General features: G+C 44.3%; 1 protein-coding gene across 2 annotated transcripts in view; it reads left to right on the top strand.

Annotated features, from left to right (window-relative positions):
• Window positions 1-23,861, top strand: part of Hps5 (HPS5 biogenesis of lysosomal organelles complex 2 subunit 2) — a 36,043-nt gene extending 12,182 nt beyond the window's left edge. For both annotated transcript variants that reach the window (XM_021166117.2, XM_021166115.2), the window contains exons 7-23: window positions 188-400; window positions 686-757; window positions 4,651-4,739; window positions 5,821-5,999; window positions 6,773-6,931; window positions 7,858-8,044; window positions 8,870-8,993; window positions 10,552-10,701; window positions 11,277-11,348; window positions 11,825-12,399; window positions 15,022-15,142; window positions 15,343-15,498; window positions 16,264-16,383; window positions 17,213-17,326; window positions 20,008-20,114; window positions 21,552-21,822; window positions 23,329-23,861. In XM_021166117.2, the coding sequence (XP_021021776.1) occupies window positions 188-400; window positions 686-757; window positions 4,651-4,739; window positions 5,821-5,999; window positions 6,773-6,931; window positions 7,858-8,044; window positions 8,870-8,993; window positions 10,552-10,701; window positions 11,277-11,348; window positions 11,825-12,399; window positions 15,022-15,142; window positions 15,343-15,498; window positions 16,264-16,383; window positions 17,213-17,326; window positions 20,008-20,114; window positions 21,552-21,822; window positions 23,329-23,389 (2,770 nt within the window). In that variant the 3' untranslated portion in view covers window positions 23,390-23,861. The remainder of the gene's footprint in view (window positions 1-187; window positions 401-685; window positions 758-4,650; window positions 4,740-5,820; window positions 6,000-6,772; window positions 6,932-7,857; window positions 8,045-8,869; window positions 8,994-10,551; window positions 10,702-11,276; window positions 11,349-11,824; window positions 12,400-15,021; window positions 15,143-15,342; window positions 15,499-16,263; window positions 16,384-17,212; window positions 17,327-20,007; window positions 20,115-21,551; window positions 21,823-23,328) is intronic.

Here is a 23,861-nt window from a genome sequence, read left to right as displayed (position 1 = left end):
GAGTGGTTACAGGGTAACCAGCCCGGTTTGGACCCATCCGTGCCATTGTTTTCTAGTGTAGTACTGACAGAGCAGAAAGAGGAAAAGGGCATTGTGGGTAGGGTTATATGTCCATGTTGAATGTGAGTGCTTTGACATTTCTATTTTTTGTAGGTAAACCACCTTTGTCTTTGTTTCTGGAAATTAGGGAAAAGTTTTGGAAAATCGGAAATAAGGAAAGAGATGGAGAATATGGGGCTTGTTTCTTCCCCGGGCGGTGTGCTGGGGGCCAGCAGCCTGTGATCTACTGCGCCCGCCCAGGCTCCCGGATGTGGGAAGTGAACTTTGACGGGGAAGTGCTCAGTACGCACCAGTTCAAGAAGCTCCTGTCAATGCCGCCCCTCCCTGTGATCACTGCAAGGTAGCCGCTACATGGGACTTCCTGGAGACACTGCGTTAAAATTGGTGGTATTGTGGGCTGGTCAAGATTTGATTCTACCTTCTAAGAGTGAGATAGAATCTTTATTAAAAGATTCAGAGAAACCAGAAGAGTCCTTAAACAACTGTCTTCCTTGTGATTAGAGTGACTTGAGAAGGGGAGATGTGATTTAGATGTGTAAATTTGGCAAGTTGGCCCTTCTTTATATTGCAAAAAGAATGCTTTTAAGTTGTGATTCCCTCGTTAGCTGGTGTGTTTACCTTCTAGATCAGAGCCTCAGTATGATCACACTGTTGGATCCTCCCAGTCTTTGGCATTCCCCAAACTCTTGCATCTCAGGTAAGTTTCTCCTTTGCCCCTTTCTCTTTATTCGGAAGCCATTTGCATTTATATTTAGTTTTCAATTTTTGTTGTTTGTTTGTTTGTTTGTTTTTCAAGACAGGATCTCTTCTGTGTAGCCCTGACTGTCCTGGAACTCACTTTGTAGACCAAACTGGACTCAAACTCAGAGATCCACCTGCCTTTACCCCCCCCACCCCCCCGAGTACTAGGATTAATGGCGTGCACTACCACCACCTGGCTTATTTTACAATTTTAAAAAATGATACTAGAGTTTGAATACAGGGCTGTGTGTAGCTAAGTTATTTCTCAACCCCTAAGCTAAACTCCAGGGGTCAGGTTAAAATTTGTTGTTGTTGTATGCTAGGTAAGCAGCCTACCACTGAGCTGAACCCCAAGACAGACTCTTGCTATGTTGCTCAGGCTAACTGTACACCATCTGCATGTCTGGTGCCAGAGGGCATGAGATCTCCTGGAGCTGGAGCTACAGACATTTGTGAGCCAGTGTGTAGGCACTGGGAATTGAACCGAGGTCCTCTGGAAGAGCTGGTGGTGCCTTTTACCACTGAGCTGTACCTCTGGCCTCATTACCAGATTTGAAGGTTGATTTTATGTTAAGTTATCTTTGGGATGTTTGGAGGTGACTGTGTTAATACAGTATTCGGTGCATAAGAGAAATGAAGAGATCTCTTTCCAAACCAGTAGGAGAGTTTGTAATAGAGAGCTTTCTGGCTATCAATGCTCACTGGTAAAGGACCTCATTCTTACACACTCCTACGTGGTGGGGTGCTGTAGTGATCTAGTATGCCAGTGTTGGCCTGCAGGACATAAGCAGTTGTGGAGCCTGTTCTTGTAGGCTCACTGGAACTTCAGCTCTCTGCCTTTTAGGTCCTCCAACAGGTAACTTGCATGAAAGCTCTGCTCCAGGCTGGCTCAGCTCATTCTCACTTTGGGTTTAGCTCACCTCATGGCACTAGTGCAGAGTCAAGTACTGAGCAGCACAGAGTGCCACTCCTGGTGTCAGCTGCGTGTCCTGCATAGGCAGATGGATATGAGCTTGAGCTCCACTTTATAGTGAGAAATTATTTATTAGTATCTCTTCTGCTACTTAATATAGCTGACTGAAAACTCAGAGAGTGACAGTGGTTTTTATAGGTATGCTGCAGTGTGGACACCGACTGGGCTTTTTCAAGGGGTACCGACCTTCTAAATATAGTAAAGATGTCAACTTAATTTCCCCACAGGTTAAAACATACTCACGTCACGATGTGTATATATATATATATATATATATATATATATATATATATATATATGGTGTTCCTTTAGTTTCTCAGACTCTATGCATGTTACTGTCGAAGATTGCCCTCCTCTCTTAGGTGCTGTGGTCAGAGGCAGGTGCTGTCAGGCCCAGCTTATTTGATTTTTTTTTTAATTTATATTTTTTTTCTTTGACTTCTTAACTGATTCTTTCAGCTTTGGTGTCCCAGTTTATTATCAGTGAAGGAATGACACCATGAAGAATGTATGAAGTATAAGCATGGGCTCTTAAGTCTCCTTGTCTCCTTCACTGAATCCAGGCTACTATGTCTTTTGTTTTGTTTTGTTTTGGAGACAGGGTTTCTCTGTGTAGCCCTGGCTGTCCTGGAACTCACTCTGTAGACCAGGCTGGCCTCGAACTCAGAAATCCGCCTGCCTCTGCCTCCCGAGCGCTGGGATTAAAGGCGTGCGCCACCACGCCCGGCTGCTATGTCTTTAATATTAATTTTATTTAGGTGTGCACACACACACACACACACACACACACCCTGTATGTAGTAGGTCCTGGTGAGGTCAGAAGATAATGTGTTGGACCTCCCATTGCTAGTGGTGGCAGCAGTGCTCAGCTGCCAGGCATGGCTCCTGGGAAGAACAGAACACTCATATCCACTGAGCCATCTTTCCAGCCTCTGGGTTATCTCTTCCTTCCTTCCATCCTTTCTTTAATTTTTCTTTTACTATTTTTAAAATTTATTTTTATGTTATGTACATTGGTGTTTTGTCTGCATGCATGTCTATGTTGAGGGTGTCAGATGCCCTGGAACTGGAGTTACAGACAGCCGTAAACTTCCATGAACTGGGAATTAAACCTGGGTCTTCTGGAAGAGCAGCCAGTATTCTTAACTGCTGAGTCATCTCTTAGTCCATGGGTCATTATTTCTAAGGCATTTTATAAATTGGGAGTCTGAAATGGCTCAGTGCGTAAAGGTACCTGCTGCCAAGCCTGAATACCTGAGTTTGGTCCTTAGGATCCACATGGTCAAAGGAGAGAACAGATTCTTGCACGCTGTCTTCTGACTTCCACAAATGTTCATGGCGCATGCATTCCTGTATACGTGGATACAAAAGAAAGAAAAATAGAATTTTTAGCCTGGGGTAGTGTCACATGCCTTTAATTCCAGCATTCAGGAAACAGAGGCTAGCAGATCTCTCAGTTCCAAGACAGCTAGAGCTACACAGAGAAACTTTGTCCCAAAAAACAAAAGCAAAAACAAAATGTAATTAAAATAATAAATTTTGAAAGTTGAATACCAAACTTATGATCATATTTATCTTTACCCCGTGGTTGTCTGTATCTTAAAGGTATCTTTCTAATTTTAGTGATTCTGAATTAGGACTTTTAACAGTGCCTTCATCTTTGTCACGTTGGCTGCTTTCCATTAGGGATAGAGAGAACTCTTGACTTTCGCACTGACAGGATGTTTAGTATTTATACATGCACTCAAACACTGTGGCTATCACTGTTGCTTTCCTAGCCACTTTCCAGCTTTAATACTGTTAGGTATACATAAAGGAAGCTCTGAGTGTGTTTGTTTCTGGAAAAAAATAAAACAAAACCCCAGTGAGGTGCATGGTAAAGCCGTGAGTAGGGCGGGTAAGAAATAGCCATGTGCAGGGCAAGCTGCTAGGCTGTCTGGGCTTTAGAGGGAAGTGGAACTGCGGATTCTTTGTGAGTGCCTAGAGTAGGAGATTTCCTGCTCTGACCAGGAGAAAGGAAGATGTGTGTGCACTGTAAAGCCTGCAGCTGTGACACAGTGAGTGACAGACATGAGATACATTCATACTTAGAAGAGAAAGATGAGAGGAACAGAGAGGCCAGTGGAGGACTGGGGCTGTGTAGGGAAGAAAGGACCAGGAGCAAGGATCAGTTTTTGCCTGGGGCCAAGGAAATGGGGAATGGTCAAGGACTGTGGGTTGTGTAGTTAGGGAGTCCATTGCTTTTTGAGAATTCAGTAAAGCGGAGTGATGAGGATTCCAGGAAACAGGGAGGGAGTTTCTGGGGATAAAGGAGGGAGAAGGCTCTGTGAGGTTGGAGGGAAGCTCCAGCAGTGGAGCTGAACTCTGCAGTCTAGTGTGAGGCCTCTGCCCTTATGCTGAAGGGCCCTGGCTTGTTATTTAAGTTCCCTGACAAAGCATACCTGTACCTTGATGGGCTCTTAGGTAATAGGGCTGAGCCTTCACAGTCCTCCTGGCATGGTTGGCTAGTTGTTCTCAGCCTTTGTCATCTACACACACTGAGAATACTGCCTTTCCTGATGGGGACTCCTGCTGCTCTGTTTAAATGAGTGTCTGTGTGTTATATCTGAAAGGCTGAGTAAGTGTCATGTAAGTCCCTCTTATGGGTATTTCTTTTTCCAGATACCAGCCTTTTCTTCCTCTAGAAACTATGTGTGTGTGTGTGTGTCTAAATCTTCCCATTTAGCACCATTTGATGCTGTGTTTTTATTGAGCTTAGAAAGGAGATGGTAAGGTTTGTTCAGCTGGGTCATTGCTGTACATAAAGTACTATGCGCTAGGAAACCTGAGGGCTTGGTTTGCTTTGGTTATTTGACTTCTTTTACTTTCTTTTCCAGTGAACACTGCGTGCTGGCTTGGACAGAAAAGGGAATTTATGTTTTCATTCCTCAGAGTGTTCAAGTTCTTCTTTGGAGTGAAGTCAAGGGTAATTATATTTTTCTTTCTAAGGTAACTTAGTCTCATAATTATGTGTGAAAATTAATTGTATGATGATTCTTTTATAATGAGAGAAGTTGAAAATGCAGGGAATAATTGTGTGTGACTAACACAGAGAAAATCCGTCCCTGTACTCTTGGTTAAAACCAGACGCATGGGAAAGTTTGCCACTGCTGCTAAGATAGTTCCTTGATCTTGGCTTTTGGGGTCTTCTGAGAAAGGAGAGGGTCATCATTGATCCACAGTGTTTTCTTGTAGTTTTTTTTTCCCCAATTGAGGATGCCCCTTGCAAACTAGTTTGTTAAATTCTTTCAAGGTGTTTAGTCAAGACAGATACCTCTTCATGTATGATTAATTTTACTCACTATATTTTAAAAGATATGTAACTTCACTCTTTTAAATACTTGTTAAAATCTGTTCATATAGCCGGGCGTGGTGGCACATGCCTTTAATCCCAGCACTCGGGAGGCAGAGGCAGGCGGATTTCTGAGTTCGAGGCCTGCCTGGTCTACAAAGTGAGCTCCAGGACAGCCAGGGCTATACAGAGAAACCCTGTCTCATAAAAACCAAAAAAAAAAAAAAAAAAAAAAAAAAAAAAAAAAAAAAAGACATAAAATCTGTTCATGTGAACACCAGGCTGTAACTCTCTGGAATGTTCTTTAGCTCAAAGCATAGTTCCTACGTTTTCACTCCCAATTCCTTTTCATGGGAAATAGTGTATTATACATAAGACTTTTAGATCAGAGAGCTGTGGGCTTTTGTTTTGTAATTTTAGAAAAGTATCTAAATATGATTTCTTTATTGAAGTACAAGTATAAAAAGGTGAAATTTCAGTGAGCCAAATCTTATTCACTTTATAAGTATGATTACAGTCCATGTCAAAATGGTAGCATTTCCCAGTTCTCTGCTGGGAATCTAATGTGGGGCTTGGTACATTGTGTAAGTGCCCTTTCACAAGCTGCATCCCTAGCAGGGGCCTTACAAAAGCAGTAAATGGTGTTTGATTAATATCCTATCTGTTAACCCTTGTGGGCTTTTTTTTTTTTTTTTTTTACCTTTGTTGTTTTTAGATATTCAGGATGTAGCTGTCTACAAGAATGAATTGTTCTGTTTACACTTTAATGGGAAAATCTCACATCTTTCCTTGTTGTCTGTGGAGCGCTGTGTAGAACGCCTGTTAAGGAGAGGCCTGTGGGACCTGGCTGCTCGCACATGCTGTCTCTTCCAAAATTCTATTATCACCAGCAGAGTGAGTTAGAGTTTACTTGTGAATGTTAATTATGGGTTGGTCACACCATCCAGGCTTTCAGGGTTGTTTTAAAATTGCTTGTCATTATTAACCTTTCTATATGTCTTACACATGTAGAGATAAAGTCTCCAAAAAAGCATGGCAGATATATCTAGGGTCGGTGAAGGGTAATAAAGATGGTGTGGTTTTGATTTTAAGAAAGTATCAGCTGAGCTGTGGTGCCATATGCCTTTAATTCCAGCACTTGGGAGGCAGAGGCAGGTGGATTTCTGAGTTTGATTCTAGCCTGGTCTACAGAGTGAGTTCCAGGACAGCCAGGGCTATCCAGAGAAACCCTGTCTTGTAAAAAACAAAAAACAAAACAAAACAAAAGAAAGTATCAGAGCAGGGCATGGTAAGACACTCCTTTAGACCTAGCACTTGAGAGGCAAAGGTAGGTGGATCTACATGAGTTTGAGGCTAACCTGGTCAACAGCGTGAGCTCCAAGACATCCAGAGCTACACAGAGAAATTTGGTCTTAACAAACAAAACAAAACAAAAATCAGATTAACTTATAAATATAGTTAAACTGTAGAGCTTGTTTTAAGAGGGCTGATTGCACATATATTAACTCTTAATATAGAATATATTCTAAGTCTTGCTAGCTTACTCAGCCTTCTCAAAACACCTGGGAAGGCTTCTTGTGGGTGTGCTTTTAGCCCTTTGGCTCTTTGGCTATAGATGCAGTAAAACAGTAAGCTGTTTTGTTGGGGTTTTCTTATCCTTTTATTAGGCAAGAAAAACATTGAGTGCAGATAAGTTGGAGCATTTGAAGTCTCAGCTGGACCTTAGCGCCTGCAGTGAACTAATTTCTCAGCTGGATGAGTTGATCTTAAGGCTCGAGCCTTTGGAGTCCGCGTGCAGCAGCAGAAGAAGCTCCATCTCATCGCATGTAAGTGCGTTTCTCTTCCACTTAATTATTTAGTGGGTGTGTGTTGTAGGGACATGGGGGACAGCTTCCAGTCGTCAGTTCTCTCCTCCTTCTGTGTAGGTTCTGAGGGGTGAACTCAGGTTATCTTACTTGGCATCAGGTGCTTCACCCACTGAGTCATTTGCTAGCTTAGTAACTTTTAAAGGTGTTTGAGATCTTACAGGGAAATGTAAGTCCAAGGATCTTTTTTGCTTTCCATGTAGTACTTTTTGGGGCGATAGTGGCACGGAGATGTCAGCTTTTTTGGTTACTTTGACCGACTGCAGGGAGCTAAATAGTTTGTAAGAAGGGAAGAGTTATTTTGGCATGTGGTTTGAGAAAGTTTAATACATGCTTGGTTGGTATTGTCCACTTTTCTGCTGAGCTCCACTTTAAAGGCTTCCCACCTCCCAGTAGCACCTTAGATTGAGCATCAATATAGAACACATTCAGAATCCAGCATGTAGCAGGGGAGTTTTCTTCCATGATGCACAGTGAAGGAAAAGCAGGTGTGTCTTGAAGCTGCATTTGTTCACACCACTGTTTACCGCTTGCCGGTCCCAAATGTTCTTCATAGTTTCCTGTCTAGGTGAGGTTGTGTTCAGTTTGTGATTTCAGATGTTTTATGTCACCTGAGGTCTCTGGACTATCTCATTCCAACGGCCTTCCTCCCTGCCTGCTTTCCAAAGACAGGACAGGCTGAGCAGTGTGGTGCGTGACATGGTGGCATTAGCTTATGTGACACCCCCACGCAAAGCGCTCAAGCTCTTCTTCCCCTGGTGTGTGCTGGGGAGCTGTAGCTGTTGCTGCCGCTGACCTTAGACTCTAGCACTGGTGTTATTTGAGAAAAGCTGTGTTGTGTTACCTGGGAGAACTTTGATTTTGAGGGGAATTCTTTTCATTTTTAGGAAAGTTTTAGCATCTTGGACTCTGGTATTTATCGTGTCATCAGTAGTAGAAGAGGCAGTCAGTCCGACGAAGATTCTTGTTCCCTTCACAGCCAGACCTTCTCAGAAGATGAAAGACTTAAAGAATTTGCCTCACACCAGGAAGAGGAGCAGCCAGAGCAGGGCTGTGGTGTCAATAGGAATGAAGGTGATGGCTGTGTCTCTTGTTGGTCACTGACAAGGAGCAGTTGCTCTCTGGGAATTGACAAGATAATGTTATACAAAGAGTTTCTGTCAGGTCTGAGTAAAGTTTACCATGTTAGAGACTAGCTGCCTGTAGACCTGCTGGTCACTAGAAGATGGTGACACATAGGTTGTCTTTTTTTTTTTTTTTGGTTTTCCGAGACAGGGTTTCTCTGTGTAGCCCTGGCTGTCCTGGAACTCACTTTGTAGGCCAGGCTGGCCTCAAACTCAGAAATCCTCCTGCCTCTGCCTCTCGAGTGCTGGGATTAAAGGCGAGTGCCACCACGCCCGGCACATAGGTTGTCTTTAACCTCTTGTTTGAACTAACATTTGTAAAGGGCCTAATTTGGGTCATGCATCAAAAATGCTGGACAGATGAAGACAGATGATTAGCCAGAATCATGTCGCTTTTTACCCTCACTAACCACATTATTTTCCACCAGGAATGAAAGATGGCTCCGGGTTTGGGAGCCATCGCCTTCCCTTTTCAATGCTCCAGCATTCCTGTGACTGAACTGTTGAGAAGAGATTAGTAGAAACTCTAAACTACCTTTGTGGCTTATGGGGATTCAGGGTTAGTAGTTGGATGAAGGTACCTGGCTCAGTGTTTCATGTGGACCATCCATGCATCCCATAAACCTGTGTTCTGTGCTCATTTGTATCTGGGTCAGTTATGATTTTGGTATCGAATCCTTCATTTCCTTTGGTTTATTCATTTCTGAATTTGTTTAGCTTTTTAGAAGTCTTCCATGTGATTAGATGTTTGTTTTTCCCTTCTTCCGTTTACCAGAGAGTGCTTCCCACAGTCCAGTGATGTCTGAGGTAGATAAGAGTGAAGCTTTTCTGCCCTTCAGCATTGCACTGCCATTTCGTTCTCCATCTCCTCTCGTGTCTCTTCAGGCTGTTAAAGACAGGTAAGTGAACCATCTTGCCCTTTAATCCCATTTCTCACTTGGCTTTAGTTGTCAAATGACGTATTGAGAAGGAAGACATTTTAAATGATTAAAAAGAAGGCCTCTTAAGTTACTTCTCTAGTAAGCAGTTACTATAAACTACTAATTTCTCCTTTTAACCTTGGGGAATTGAGTGTTCCTCTTCATTTGCATAGCTGAGTATTTAGGTTGTTGTAGATGAGCCCCCACTTCCACCCCAGACACAGCAAAGATGAAATACTTTGGTCTCATCTCTGGTGTATGCTGTAGTGTGTCCACGTAGAGGAAGAAGACCACCGTGTCTCATCAGTTCTCTGCTGTGTGGATTCCAGGGATGTCACTCGTCTTGTCAGGCTGGGCGGCCAGTGCCTTTACCACTGCAGCCGTTTTGCTGGCCCATTTGCTTTTTCTGTGTATGTGAGGATTTGTGTGTGAGTTTTATGTGTACTATGTGTATGTGGGTGCCTGTGGGAGCAAGACCATGCTGGGTCCTCTGGAACTGGAGTTAGAGGTGCTTGTGAGCCTTCACGTGAGTGCTAGAAGTGAACCCAGGTTCTCTAAAAGAATAGTAAGTACCTTTACTTGCTGAGGTGTCTTGCTGGCCCTTTAAGTCCTTGATCCTTTCTCACTCAATGGGTCAGAATTGGAGGATTTTTTTTTCCCTTCTTGAGGCATATCCTCATTACATAGCTCTAGCCGACATGCAGCTCCATATGTAGAATGGGCCGGCCTCAAGCAGAGATCCACCTGCCTCTGCTTCTTGAATGCTGGGGTTAAAAGTACATACCATCATCTGGGAGAAAGGAGATTTTTGAAAGTTTTTCCAGTCTTGGCCCTGAGAATGAATGAGAAGACGTATCTTCTGCTCGGCTACTTGCCCGAGTCCTGCTGAGTACACATTCCTCTTGTCTGTCCTTCTGTATCTGTTGTGAAAAGTTGGGAGCTAAGACCCAGGAGGTGATCCTTGTTTCTCTGACTAGAAAGTGGCTGATGGTCACATGTTTACCTTGCTTGAGTTGAAGGAGGCATGACATTGCAGGAACAACTGGATTAGAGACCTGCCCCTCAGCAGTGACTCACTGATCTCAGGACAGGGGCTTGTTGTTGTTGTTGCCATTGTTGTGTTTTTGTTTTTGAGACAGGATTTCTATGTGTACCTTTGGCTGTCCTGGACCTTGCTCTGTAGACCAAGGTCAGCATGGTCCCAAACTCACAGAGATCTGCCTCCCTCTGTCTCCTGACTAAAGGCTGGGATTAAAGGCATGTGCCGCTACCACCCAGCTTCAGGGCAGTTCTATAAACACAGTGAATCACTTTATCGTAAGTTTATATGAGACTCATGTGAAATGTGGTTGACTAGAGAAATTGTTACGGCAGAGTCTGTCTTTTTATTAAGTTCAAGCTGGCTTAATAGTACTAATGCAAACAGAAACATCAGAAACAAGTGTTAGAGCAACCATGATATATAACTAGTGTTATATATCAACTCTTGACAGTGTTGATATAATTTCATGTTAGATTTTTGGTATTTGACTTCCAGTGTTTCTAGCTTTGTGCGTAAAACTACTGAGAAGATTGGCACGCTTCACGGAAGCCCCGAGCTGAAAGAGCCATTTGAATCCAAGGATGCTGACCGAGCACATGAAGAGGAAGTGAGTGCAGTCACCTGCCCTCTGGAGGAGGACACTGAGTAAGCCTGTGTCTGTGTCTAGAATGCTAGGGCAACTGGCAGTGTGCAGAAGCCATAGATGGTACTGTGGGAGACCCTGTATGTGTGACGCTGCTCATCAAAGACTGTTGCGTAGCGCAGATTCTGCAAATTCCACAGTTTACAAAGAATTAATAACTGTTGAGACAGAACTTCAGTCTCATACCTCATTCACCTTTCGCCTCATCTGTCATCTTGTCACACTTCTGGAATGACAAAGGAGTGCTAGATTAAGAGGAGATGACTAAGATCAGGTTGTGTTCTAGCCTTCTGACTAGCTTGTAGCTTCACATCTTTAATGCTGTCTGGCCTGTCAGCTCTAGGATGTGCCATTGCTTGATGAATTAGAACAGAATAGTTAATGAAGATACGGGGTTTGTGGGGAGTGACAGGAAGACTCTTTAAGGCAATGCAACATGAAACATACTTGCCATTGAGTAAGTAGCAGAAGTCTTGGTCTTAAGAAAGCTTTGAAAAAAGAAAAAGGACAAAATAAGAAAGCTTTGGTTGCCCCTATTGCCTGTGAATAGGATTCTTTCTTTTTCATGCTTTTCTAGGGAGAAAGAAATTCATCAACCTCCTGAAGAAGACAGGCTTCAAGAACTCACAGCAGCGACAGCAGAAGCAATGTGAGTGTGGAGGGTCTACAGTGCGTGGGGGTGGCCTTTGCACTGCATTTGCACTGGTCCTGATGTGAGTGTGGAGGGTCTACAGTGCGTGGGGGTGGCCTTTGCACTGCATCTGCACTGGTCCTGATGTAAGTGTGGAGGGTCTACAGTGCGTGGGGGTGGCCTTTGCACTGCATCTGCACTGGTCCTAATGTGAGTGTGGAGGGTCTACAGTGCGTGGGGGTAGCCTTTGCACTGCATCTGCACTGGTCTTGACTGTCTAGGTCAGAGGTAGCCTCATTTGCAATGGCTGTTCCAAAATTAGTAACAAGCACCAGAGTCAGTGTTGTCTGCCTTGTAGGCTTGCGGGATAATTGTCATTTAAAATGCTCAAAAGCAACATTTATTCTATATGAGTATGCTTTAATCAGTTAAGTTTGTTTAAATTGTTTTAAAAAAACAAATGAAACAACTTTACATTCATCTCTTTTATATAGGACCAAGTTATTGGACCCTCTGGTTCTGTTTGAGCCCAAGGTGCTAAGAATGGTCTTACATGAGTGGCTTTCACAGTTAGAGAAAACATTTGCCATGAGAGACTTCACTGGCATTTCCAATACCAGCAGTCCAACCGTGAAATCAAACCTGGGTGCACACCTCCTCGGTGAGACAGAAAAGAGAGTATTAGATGAAGAGAGTGGAGAAGAAAGAAGGGTCTCTTTAGACACTGAAGAAACTGGAGGTCAGATAACCTGTGACCCTGTAAGCAGCCTCAGTGAGCCCTCGGCTGACCGTTTTCGAGTATGTTCTCCATACGCCATCGCAAACAGCCTTCAGAAGGACCTGGCGGAATTGACAACGTTGTGCTTGGAACTGAATGTGTTGACTTCAGCAATGGAAAGCGTAGGTGGGCATGTGGACCCGGCTTCACAGCAGCTCTCTCCAGAAATCCTGGCTTGTCGTTTCCTAAAAAAGTACTTTTTTCTTCTGGACTTGAAAAGAGCAAAGGAGAGTATCAAGCTTACTTACGACAGCCCTTGTGTTTGGGACACTTTTGTCGAAGGACTAAAAGGTAACTATCAGGTGGCATTGCCAAATGTAGAGGTATTTTATAATGTGGGCACTAGACAAAAGATTTGGATAGAACTCTCTGTCTGGCCAGACTGCCTTCTGTTTTCCACTCACTCTTTTAAAAAATATGTATTTGTATGTATGTGTGTATGCCTCTGATACATGGAAATACACACTAATAATAAGTGAAGTTACTTTTCACGTTAACATAGGAAGTAAGGGGTTTCACCATGGCATCTTTGTATGTACTTTTCCTCATTCATCCCTGGCCTTCTTTTTCCTCTTTTCAGCGGATGCCTTTTTCCCTCCAGTTCTCCTCTTCTGTTCTATTACTTTCTCTACAGCTGCGCAATAGAAAACATGCGGCATTTCTGAGTCTGACTTATTTTGCTTAACATGATTCCCAGTTCCATCCATTTTCCCACACAAGTCATGATTTCATTTTCCTTTATGACCACATACATTCCATATTCTTTATGTAGCACATTGTTTTTATCCATTCATCCTTTGATGGATGCACAGGCACGTTCGGTTTCTTAGCTGTTGTGAACATCGCAGCTAGCTTGGCTGAGCGGGTACCTTTGCTGTGCTGACTTGCGATTCTTAGCATGGATGCCTGGCTCACATGGCAGATCTAAACTCCAGTGTCACAGCAACTGTAGCAGTTTGCATTCCTGCCAGCAGTGGGAGCTCTTCTCTCCCACATCAGAGGCAGCTAGCTGTCCTGACACTGTTCTTTGGTGTGTGCCTTCAGGACCATTGAAAACTACCAGAAAAAGCCAACAACCACATTTTACTTAGGTCCCGAGTCATACCATTTTTGCTTTCTTTGTTTAGTTAGTTAGTTAGTTAGTTAGTTAGTTAGTTTATTTTGAGACAGGGTCTTTGTACAGAGCCCTAGCTGTTCTGGAAACTTACTCTGTAGACCATGCTGGCCTCAAATTCATGAGATCCACCTGCCTCTGTCTCCCAAGTGCTGGGATTAAAGGCATGCTCCACCACTTCTGACCGTTTTTGAAACCAAAAAAGTTTTTGTTTGTTTGTTTGTTTGTTTGTTTTGGTTTTTGGATTTTTCAAAATAGGGTTTCTCTGTGTAGCCCTGGCTGTCCTGGAACTCACTCTGTTCCTGGTCTACACAGAGTGAGTTTCTGGCCTCTAACTCAGAGATCCGCCTGCCTCTGCCTCCCGAGTACTGGGATTAAAGGCGTGTGCCACCATGCCTGGCGAGTTTTTGTTTTTCTATCTAGCTTGCCACTCACTTCATTCACTGAGGTTGGCTGTGAATGATTCCTGAGTGCTCCCAAAAGGCAGTTCTTCCTTCTTAGGATGAAGATTTGCTCGATTGCTGGTGTGTGTTTTGGTTTTATGTTTTAAAGGTCAACTATTTTTAAATCAATTTTACTGAATTTAAATCTAAAAGATGATATGGGATACAGGGGATACATGTTCTGTAAAACCTGAGCAGGTTGTCTTCAGTAATAGAGATATGTGACTCATAAGTACACACATGCATGGTACACACACACACAGTGCACACATACATGGTACACACACACACAGTGCACACATACATGGTACGCACACATACATGGTACACACACACACAGTGCACACATACATGGTACACACACACACAGTGCACACATACATGGTACACACACACACAGTGGACACATACATGGTACACACACACACAGTGCACACATACATGGTACACACACACACAGAGCACACATACATGGTACACACACACACAGTACACACATACATGGTACACACACACACAGTGCACACATACATGGTACACACACGGTATACACATACATGGTACACACACACACAGTGCACACATATATGGTACACACACACACAGTGCACTCATACATGGTACACACACACACACAGTGCACACATACATGGTACACACACACACAGTATACACATACATGGTACACACACACACAGTGCACACATACATGGTACACACACACACACAGTGCACACATACATGGTACACACACACACAGTGCACACATACATGGTACACACACACAGTGCACACATACATGGTACACACACACACACAGTGCATTCATACATGGTATACACACACAGTACACACATACATGGTATATACAAACACAGTACACACAGAGTCCTATAAACTTACTTTTTCAAAGCATAATAGTCCCTTCCATTTCCACTATTTGTGCTTTTGTCCTCTGACAGTTTGCTATATGTGAGTCTGACAAGGAGACTTAGAGGTTAGGAGCTGGCACTTGCTGCTCTTGCAGAGGACCTGAGCCTGGCTCACAGCACCCACATCAGATGGCTACCACTCCAGCTCCAGGGGATCCCGTGCTGTCTCCTGGGCTCTGGGTACACCAGTACACACATACACAAAAATAAAAATTCCATGGAGTTTTATCTCCCAGTTTAACTTATCATCTTTAAAAGTTGAGCTTAGATCCTGGTAGGTTTTATTTTTGTTTCCTGCAATGCTTAGCCAGTCTTGGGGTCTTGTACTGGTGGGTGATAGCAGGCCGTGATAAAGGCTGTTGAAAGAATGTGTCCATGGGTATTTGCAGCGAGGTGATGGGAAAGGCTATGCTTTACCTTTCAGAAATGGCAAGTTCTAATCCTGCCTACACGGAGCTGGAAGAAGGAGACCTGCCCACGGGGTTACAGTTACTGGATGGCTCCGTTCCTTCTGATAGTCCCTTGTTGATTGCATTTGCCACCCGGTAGGTTGCCCTGTATGTTGTTTATGGGAGCTAAAGCATCTGCAGTGTTTTTATGGCTTCGTATCTAGTGTTTGACTCATTTGCATATTGTGCATCTTCTTATTAGAATATTTGGTTTTATTTCTAATGAGTGCTAAGTATGACCGAGCCATATGATGGCACTGAAGTTGGAGACTGACGTGCTCTGTTTTCAAGTGCAGGTTGTATGATAGATTTGGGGAGTCTGCCCTTCGAGCTTGCAGCAAGTTTTATCCGTCCATTTCGCCCTCCGACATCGCGCAGCTTTGCCTTCATCATCCTGCTCAGTTCTTGGCCTATCTAGACAGTCTGGTGAAGTCCAGGCCGGAGGACCAGTGGTGAGAGGGCGTGTGTGGTCTCTGTCACCACTTGTCACGTTTTCACTGTCAGCTACTCTGGAAGATGGCGATTTGGGGAGTTTTAATCCCCTTTCTCCCACCATACACACCGCAGATGCACACATACCACACTTCACCGCCTCTCTCCGAGAAGGTCTCAGATTCTCTGTGGACGATTAAGTCCTTTGTGCTGTCGAGGTGGCTCAGCAGTTAAGAGCACTTGCTGCTCTTGCAGAGGACCCAGGCTCTACTCCCAACAGTCACATGACAGTTTACAGCAGTCTGTAGCTCCAGTTATAGGAGGTCTGAGGCCCTCTCGAGGGACCTGAGGGTAGTGCATACATGTGGTGCACATATAGGTAGGCAACACACATATAAAATAGAATAATTTCCAAAAAGGAAATACATTCTTGGCATAGCAGGGCTTCAGCTAAGGCAGACAAACATGTGTCAGTCCCCGCCCCCCCACCAGTGAGTGCTTTTCAGTGTAGTGGCCCAGCTCTCCTCAGTGATCGATTCCTGCTTCTCCTCTCCCAGGTGGGGCCATCATTTCTCTGCTCCATAGCAGTAAACTCCCATTTCATTATTAGACTGAGAACTTTTCCTTTCTGTTTGTCACACTGACCTCCTGGCACCTACCCCCCTTTAGCTTTTCCTCATTGTCTTACAGCGTGGTTACTCCTTTAGCAGACTGGTACTCTCAATAGCGGAGCTATCATTTTCTTTACATCCCCACACTTTGTTTTCTCTCCAACTTGCTCTCAGGCCATCCTTCCTTGAGTTCCTTCTACAACCAGAGTCTTTAAGACTTGAATGGCTGCTTTTGGCAGTGTCCCATGATGCTCCACCAAGCACAAGTACAGTGGATGATGAAGGGCATCCCAGGTAAGCAAGCAGTCTGACATGTTCACCCACTGTAGGAACAGCAGTAGGAAAGCTTAACCGCGTAGCGGGAGCAATGAGCGCACATAACCTTGTAAATCCTAGTGGTTCTAAACACTTGGGAGCTTACAGACCCTATATGGATCCCACAATTCCATTCAGGAAAATGCACACTCATGTAAAAATGTGCACATAACTTCAAAGAATTAAGCTAGCCTGTCTGCAGCTCTTTTACAGACCCACAGTGAACCCCGGGTTAGCCTATCTGAAAGAAAAATGTGTGTGTGTTTGTGTTTTCTTTCAAAAGACATGCTAATTAGTTTAAAAATGTACCAGTAGGATTTGAAAAAAATAGAATCTGAATAAAACAAAAACAAAAAACCCACCAGTATGTAACTCAGAGACAGTCCTTGTATTTTCCTCTAAAGAAAGCGCTTTTGAAAGCACTGCCTCCTGGCAAATGTCTGTTTTATTTGATTTCCTCCTTGGCAGAAAGCCTAGGAAGACCCATAGTGGCTGTGAGTGATACACTCCGGGTTTTGATTGCTATTATGATTAAACTCAGTATCTACATACTAGACAGGTACCCTAACACTGAGTTACACCCTCAGTCCCTATTTCTGGTGTGTGTTTGTTTGTTTGCTTGCTTGCTTCATTTCAAGATGAACAAGTTTTAAGAAAAGTAGCTCTTTTTAATGTTTTAAGAGCACGAGAGAAATATTTGGACATATTGAAATATGCTTCAACTGTAGTCCTACCTACTAGATGATTCTAAGGTACTTTGTAGGGTTTATTTCCTGTCTAATTGGCTGTATTTTTGTTGTTTTTGTAGGCCCCATTCACACTTGCTTTCCTGGGGTTATAGTCAGCTGATTCTTCTTCTGATTAAACTTCCTGCAGACTTTATGACCAAAGAGAAAATGACTGACATCTGTAGGTCTTACGGGTAAGTGAGGGTGTTTATAGATACTGGTGTGGAGATTGGGATCCACAGATAAGCCTCTAGTTAAGGCCCTGCATTGGTGGCTTTATTATGCAAGGATCCAATTTAATACTACAATGTAAATGCACCTTCTACAAAAGTACTAACATTTTTATTTTCTGTGTTTGGCTCTTCTGCCTTCGTGAATGTTTGTGCGCCAGAGACCAGGAGACGTAACTGTGTTACATCAGGTTGTAACGGAGTTAGCCATGACGTAGGTACTAAGTATGGAACCCAAGTCCTGTGTAAAAGCAGCCAGGAATCTTAACTGCTGAGCCGTCTCCCCAGCCACATGTCTTAAGTGATAGTAAACACAAGCTTGCTTTGAAAGTTTGTTCCTGTATTATACAAAGGAGTGAATGGCCCTGTGAGTTCTCTGTGTGCCCTTTGCCTAGTTGCTGTAGCTAGTGTGTAGGTTGTTATGTATTATGTCCATGCCAGTCACAGTAGCTAAAACATTTCCACGAAGGCAGAAATCAGATTAGGCTCCCTGGAGGAGGTGCTCAGGAGGAGGAAAGGTTGGGGGTCAGCCCTGGAAGCTGTTGGCTGGGTGGGTCTGCTGAGGGAAAACCCACACATTCCTGAGAGGGTTGGTCACTGTCCCTGAGCTTGGCTTCTGCTCCACCGGAAGCGGAATCTTTTAGAGGGACCTCTGTCTTCCTTTCCCCTTAGATGGAACTCACACGATGGCGACTGTGTGATACTTACTTGTTCATTGATATTGAGGGATGAGACTGGCCAGGTGGCAGGTATGGGCGGGGGTGTGTCCATGCCATGTCGTCTGTGTGGAGGTCAGACAACAGTCTTCTAGAGTTGGTCCTAGAGATTGAAGTCAGGTTGTCAAGCTATGCAGCAAGTGCCCCAACCTGCTAAGCCGTCTCTCTGGCCCCTTTTAGACTCTATGGAGATTGTATCTAGTGTCATGCAGGAGAAAGCAAAGCCTGCAGAAAGGGTTGCATTTTTTACTAAGGATGCTGGACTGCTGAATGGGGACAGTGCCAAGGAAAAGTCCATGGGTTGAGATTTGTTTTGAATGTTTAAACTCATAAAAGTAGGGCCTGGTTCAGAGGTTAAGAGCACTGGCTACTTTTCCAGAGGATCCAGGTTTGATTCTCAGTACATCCATCTGTAATTTCAATTCTTGTTCTATTAATTATTTAAACTCAATCGGAGGTTTCTACCCCTCCCCCACCTTAGATCATTTAGTTCCTAATAAAAGACACAGAACTTTTATATTTTTTTTTTAAAGATTTATTTATTTATTATATGTAAGTACACTGTAGCTGTTTTCAGACACTCCAGAAGAGGGCACCAGATCTCGTTAAGGATGGTTGTGAGCCACCATGTGGTTGCTGGGATTTGAACTCTGGACCTTCGGAAGAGCAGTCGGGTGCTCTTACCCACTGAGCCATCTCACCAGCCCGAACTTTTATATTTATATTTACTTTTACCTTTATATTTTATATTTATGATAAGCCTCTAATGTACTAGAGCTGGGCAGAGGTCTGTCCTGGAAGCTATTAGGATCTGCTTCCCCATCAATAACCTCACCTTATAACCTGCCACGTCTCAAGTTCCATCTGGGCAGCTCTTTACTGCAATTGGCCAGCTCTCATGGGCATATTTTCATGACTCACCTACCCAATGGTGTCTTCTCTCTCCACCTTCTCTCCTCTCCTCGTGGTCCCTGTCTCAGACCCCCAGCCTGGGAACCAAAACACTGCCCAGCCTGTTTTTCTTCTGCCCAGCTGCAGGCTGTAGGCATCTTTATTCACCAATTAGGGATAACTTGGGGGCAAGGTTACATAGCATCACTTGGTCTGTGTGACAATCTCCTCATCCCTGGGGGCGACCAGGGTCAGTATATTTGCATTACAGTCCATGGCAACAGACCAGCCTTGGCAATTTCTGGGGGATCTGACATTCTCTTCTAGCCTCCACAGGCACCAGACATACATGCAGGCAAAGTAGCCATATACATAAATAAAATTAAAAGCTACTAGCAAAGTACATAAAGCTTTGTTTCTTAAGTTCTTTAAATCAAGGCTATTGAACAGAAGTTTGTGTGATAGTGGAAATATTCTGCTGTACTAGCCACTAGGGACATGTGACCATCAATTTTTAATTACAAAACTGATTTTTGCAGACTGGAGAGATGGCTCGGTGGTTAAGATACTTGCTACTCTTGCAAAAGACCTCATTTCTAGCACCTACTTGGCAGTTCACAACTAATGTAATTTTAGTTTCAGAGGATCTGATGCCCTCTTCTGGCATTTGGGGGTACCAGGCATGTACATTATATGTAAACAAGCATTCACATGACAATTTACAACTGTCTATAACTCCAGTTCAAGGGGGTCTAGTACCTATTTCTCTCCCCCCACCCCCTTGGTCAGCAGGCATACATATGGTGCACAGACTCACATGTATGCAAAATGCCATATACAGAAAAAAAATGAAAGGTTTTTTAATAAATAAAAAATTTTTTTAAAAAAGGACTTATCTCAAAACAACAAACGAAGCCTGTGTTTTAATTTTTACTGACTTTTACCTTAAGCTTACTGAGCACGTGTGGCTAATGTGGGCAGTGCGGGTCACAGACACTCACTGTCCTTCCTCCTTTCATCAACTTCCGCCCCTTTAAGTTTCTGGCCTGGATATCTTACCCTCTGTCTGGAGCTGGAGAGGAGGAGGGAGGCCTTCACCAACATTGTGTATCTGAATGACATAAGCCTGATGGAAGGGGACAATGGTATGTAAACCCCGTGCTCACTCCTCTTTGTGCTGTTCTGCAAGCCTGTCCTCACTTTCAGTAAGCAACCCTGAACCTTTCAGTGGTTGTCTACATAACCATGATAGCCGTTAAAATTGTGGGGGCTTTACCTACTCTTTGGCATATTCTGGCATCTTTCCTATTTAGCAACTGCTTACTGTTTTAGGCATAATACGCCATGTTTCCCGTACACTGTTGTAAATGAGACAACAGACTCTTGGGATAGACACTCTCATGCCTGTACAACTGGCTTTTATTCTTGCCCACTTTAAAGCACTTTTTGTTTCAGCTGCCAGAATGATTCTTAAACAAACAGGCAGACAAATTTAAAAAAAAAAAAAAAAAAAAAAAGCCTGGCAAGGTGGCCCAGCAGGAAAGAGTTTGGTTCCCATGGCCCCATGTTCAGTGGATCATACTTGCCCACAACTGCAGCTCCAGGGACTCTTGACTCCCTCTTCTGGCTTCTCTGGACACCCGTGCACATGTTCTCACAGTAATGCATGTGTGTACATCTTGCATGCATGCATGCCTGTGAGCATGTACACACACACACAGCAGTAAAGTAAATCTTAGCAACAGTTGAGCAGTGTGGCTCCTGCCCTGAAGGCCCTTGCACGGAACCTATACGACGTAGTTCATACTGTTAGCCGGTGCTGTGGCCTGGCCTGACCTGTCATCCTTACCGCACTGCCACATGTCACATAGGCTGTTGTGTTGTGTTGTGTTTTGTTTTTTGTTTTATGTTTTTCGAGACAGGGTTTCACTGTGTATCAGCCCTGGCTGTCCTGGAACTTGTTCAGTAGACTAGGCCAGCCTTGAACTCAGAGATCCACCTGCCTCCTGAGTGCTGAGATTAAGGGCGTCTGCCACCACTGCTGGCTCAGTGTAGGCTTTTAAACATCCGCTTAACTCAGCTGGTTCTTTGCGGTGTCACATTACCTTCTGTGTCGCCTGTGACATAAGTACAATCCTCTGCACTCCCTGCCTGCTCCTACTCCTCGTTTGGACGCCATGCAAGACATAAGCATGCACCCTCCCGCCTGTGCCCTTCTGCCTGGCTTAGCTCTTGCTCACGTGTTGCTTATCGCAGAACGTTTCTCAGATGCTCTGAGCGATGCCCACAGTCCTAAAGTTCACCATTCTTTCCCTTAGTACACTTAACATGGTGTGTAAGTAGCGATTTGTTTATGTATGTAAGGCCTTTACTAACCTGATTGTGGGGTTGTGTCTGTTTTACTCCTCGTTGAAATTCAAGGAAGTTTGAGGATAAGTTTTAGTTCTGTGTGTCAGAGAGGTTTGCGCTGAGGTGAAGAGACCCCGTTCTTGAGTGTGCTTTAAGAGTTCTTACAGTTCTGAGGCTTCGTGGATGGAGCCTGTGTGCTTTGTGGCCAACACCACTGTTGTTTCTGTGTGCAGGGTGGATCCCTGAGACCTTGGAGGAATGGAAGCTTCTCCTACATCTACTACAGACCAGGAGCACAAGGCCAGCTCCCCAGGAGTCACTAAACGGGAGCCTCAGTGATGGGCCAGCCCCTATCAACGTGGAGAATGTGGCCCTCCTCTTAGCTAAGGCCATGGGCCCAGATCGGGCCTGGTCACTGCTACAGGAGTGTGGTCTGGCTCTTGAGTTGTCAGAAAAGTTCACCAGAACCTGTGACATCCTGAGGATTGCTGAGAGAAGGCAGAGGTAATGCCAGCCTGTCATGCACTCTCTGTGATGCCGGGGCGCCCAGACTCTCGCAGATTCGCAGAGGTGGACAGATGGGAGTGCAGAGGTCATGTAGCCTGCTCCCTCCTTCCCTAGCACACGAGGAGACTGAGGTGTGTCTGCTGACCATGGTGTAAAAGAGGAGGCCAAAGTACAATTTACTCATAATCGTGATCAAGATACTCTTCAGTTAGTTAGGACGAGGGCCCCAATACTGTACGTCCTCGGTTCTTTGAATGATTTTGACATTGCCAGGCCTGATAGCTTGGGCCTATGAGCTAGCTCCATAGAAGGCCAGGGCAGGAGAACCATGAGTTCAAAGACACCCAGGGTGATTTAGTGAAATCCTGTCTCAAAAGTGAAAAAAGGCTGGGGATGTAGCTTAGTGGCAGAACACTTATCATGCATGAAGCCTTGGGTTCAATATCCAGTTAATAAACAAAGCAAAGTATTTATGTATATATATGCATGCATTCGAGCGTGTACACACGTGTGCACACACACACAAATATTTTAATCAAGTTTTTCTTCTATTCGTGGTAAAATAGATATGGTGGAAACAACAAAAGCAAGGCAAGCATGCTGGCACACACCTGTAATCTCAGCCCTGGGGATAGATACTGAGACAGGAGGATCAGCAGCTTCAGGCCAGCCTGGCTGTATAGCAGTAATGACTGTGTTGTAAAAAAGGAAAGAAAAGGAAAGCAAACCCATGGGAAATTACTGTCTGGAGCATTTAGTCATCTAGTGCATGCACGCTGCTATGCAGCTGGTCTCCACTGTGTTCTCTTCTGTGAACTGGGGCACTATAGCTATGAAACAGGCCTTGCGTCCCATTCCCTGGCTACCTCCATTCTGCTTCTGTTGAGTTTGAGCGTCCCAGATGCCTCATCTAGGTGCACTGGTGACAGGATAGCTTGACGGTCCCCTCTCTGATATGTCTGAGAACAGAGGCATTTCAGCCTTCTTAGTCTCTGGACTCGGAACAGTTACTCAAGTTTAAAAGTTTTAGGATTTTGCAGTAGAGTTGCTTAGCTGGTTTGCATTTTCCTAATGACGATTGATGCTGAATGAACATTTGTGCTTACTGGTTTTGATATCTGTCTTTGGAGAAATAACTGAGTTCATTGCCCATTTTAGAATCAGGTTGATAATTTAGTTGTGGAATTCCACCACATTCGAAGTATAAGTACCTGTTACCAGGTAGGATTTGCGTATATTTTCTTCCATTCCAGGTTGCTGGTTCATTCTGTTGATCCCTTCCTTTTTCCCCCCCAACACTGGGCATTGAACCTGAGGCTCATCTGTGCATGGCCAACATTCTAATTCCCTGAGTCATGATGCCCCACCCACTCTGCTGGCTTCAGCCTGGGTCGTTGGATCACAGAACCAGTGTTTTGAATCCTCTTAAGTGTACAGAGTTTTTAATTTGTTATTAAGAACGCATGAGGACAACTGAATTTGTTTCTTTCTGTGGGATTTCAGAGCGCTGATACAAGGCATGCTTGAGAAGTGTGACCGCTTCCTCTGGTCACAGCAGGCCTAGTGGGGGATCTACTTTGACCAAGTGGAATCCTGCTCTCGACCCTGCAGAGGGCTTTGGCACAGAAGGGAAGAGGACACCCCAAACCATGCCATCTGCAGACCGCCGCGCTGCTGCAGCTGCTGATGTCTCATCACCGCCTGGCCAGCCCTTGGCTTTTGTGGCTCTGTGACCTCAGAGTTTCTCAAGGAAGCAGTGGGCTGTCCTTCACTGGAAGCAGCCTGGGGGCGCTCCCTGCTGGGTGGGATTCTTTGTGAACACAGTGAATCAGGGAATTGGTTTCTACTGATGCAGATCTGTAGGGGGCAGAAGCTTTGGTACAGGAAGACAGATAACTAACATTATAAACTGGAGTTCAATACTTTTTCCTACTGAGTTAGGACCTGGAACGATGACATCATCCTTGTTGGCTTATGTAATAAATCCTGAATCTCCAAACTAGAGTTTTAAATAAAACTGCCCATATCTGAGTTGA

Source organism: Mus caroli, chromosome 7 (assembly GCF_900094665.2).
Source record: "Mus caroli chromosome 7, CAROLI_EIJ_v1.1, whole genome shotgun sequence".
NCBI lineage: Eukaryota > Metazoa > Chordata > Mammalia > Rodentia > Muridae > Mus > Mus caroli.
Note: the sequence above shows the minus strand (reverse complement) of the source record. Positions and strands in the feature narration are given on the sequence as shown.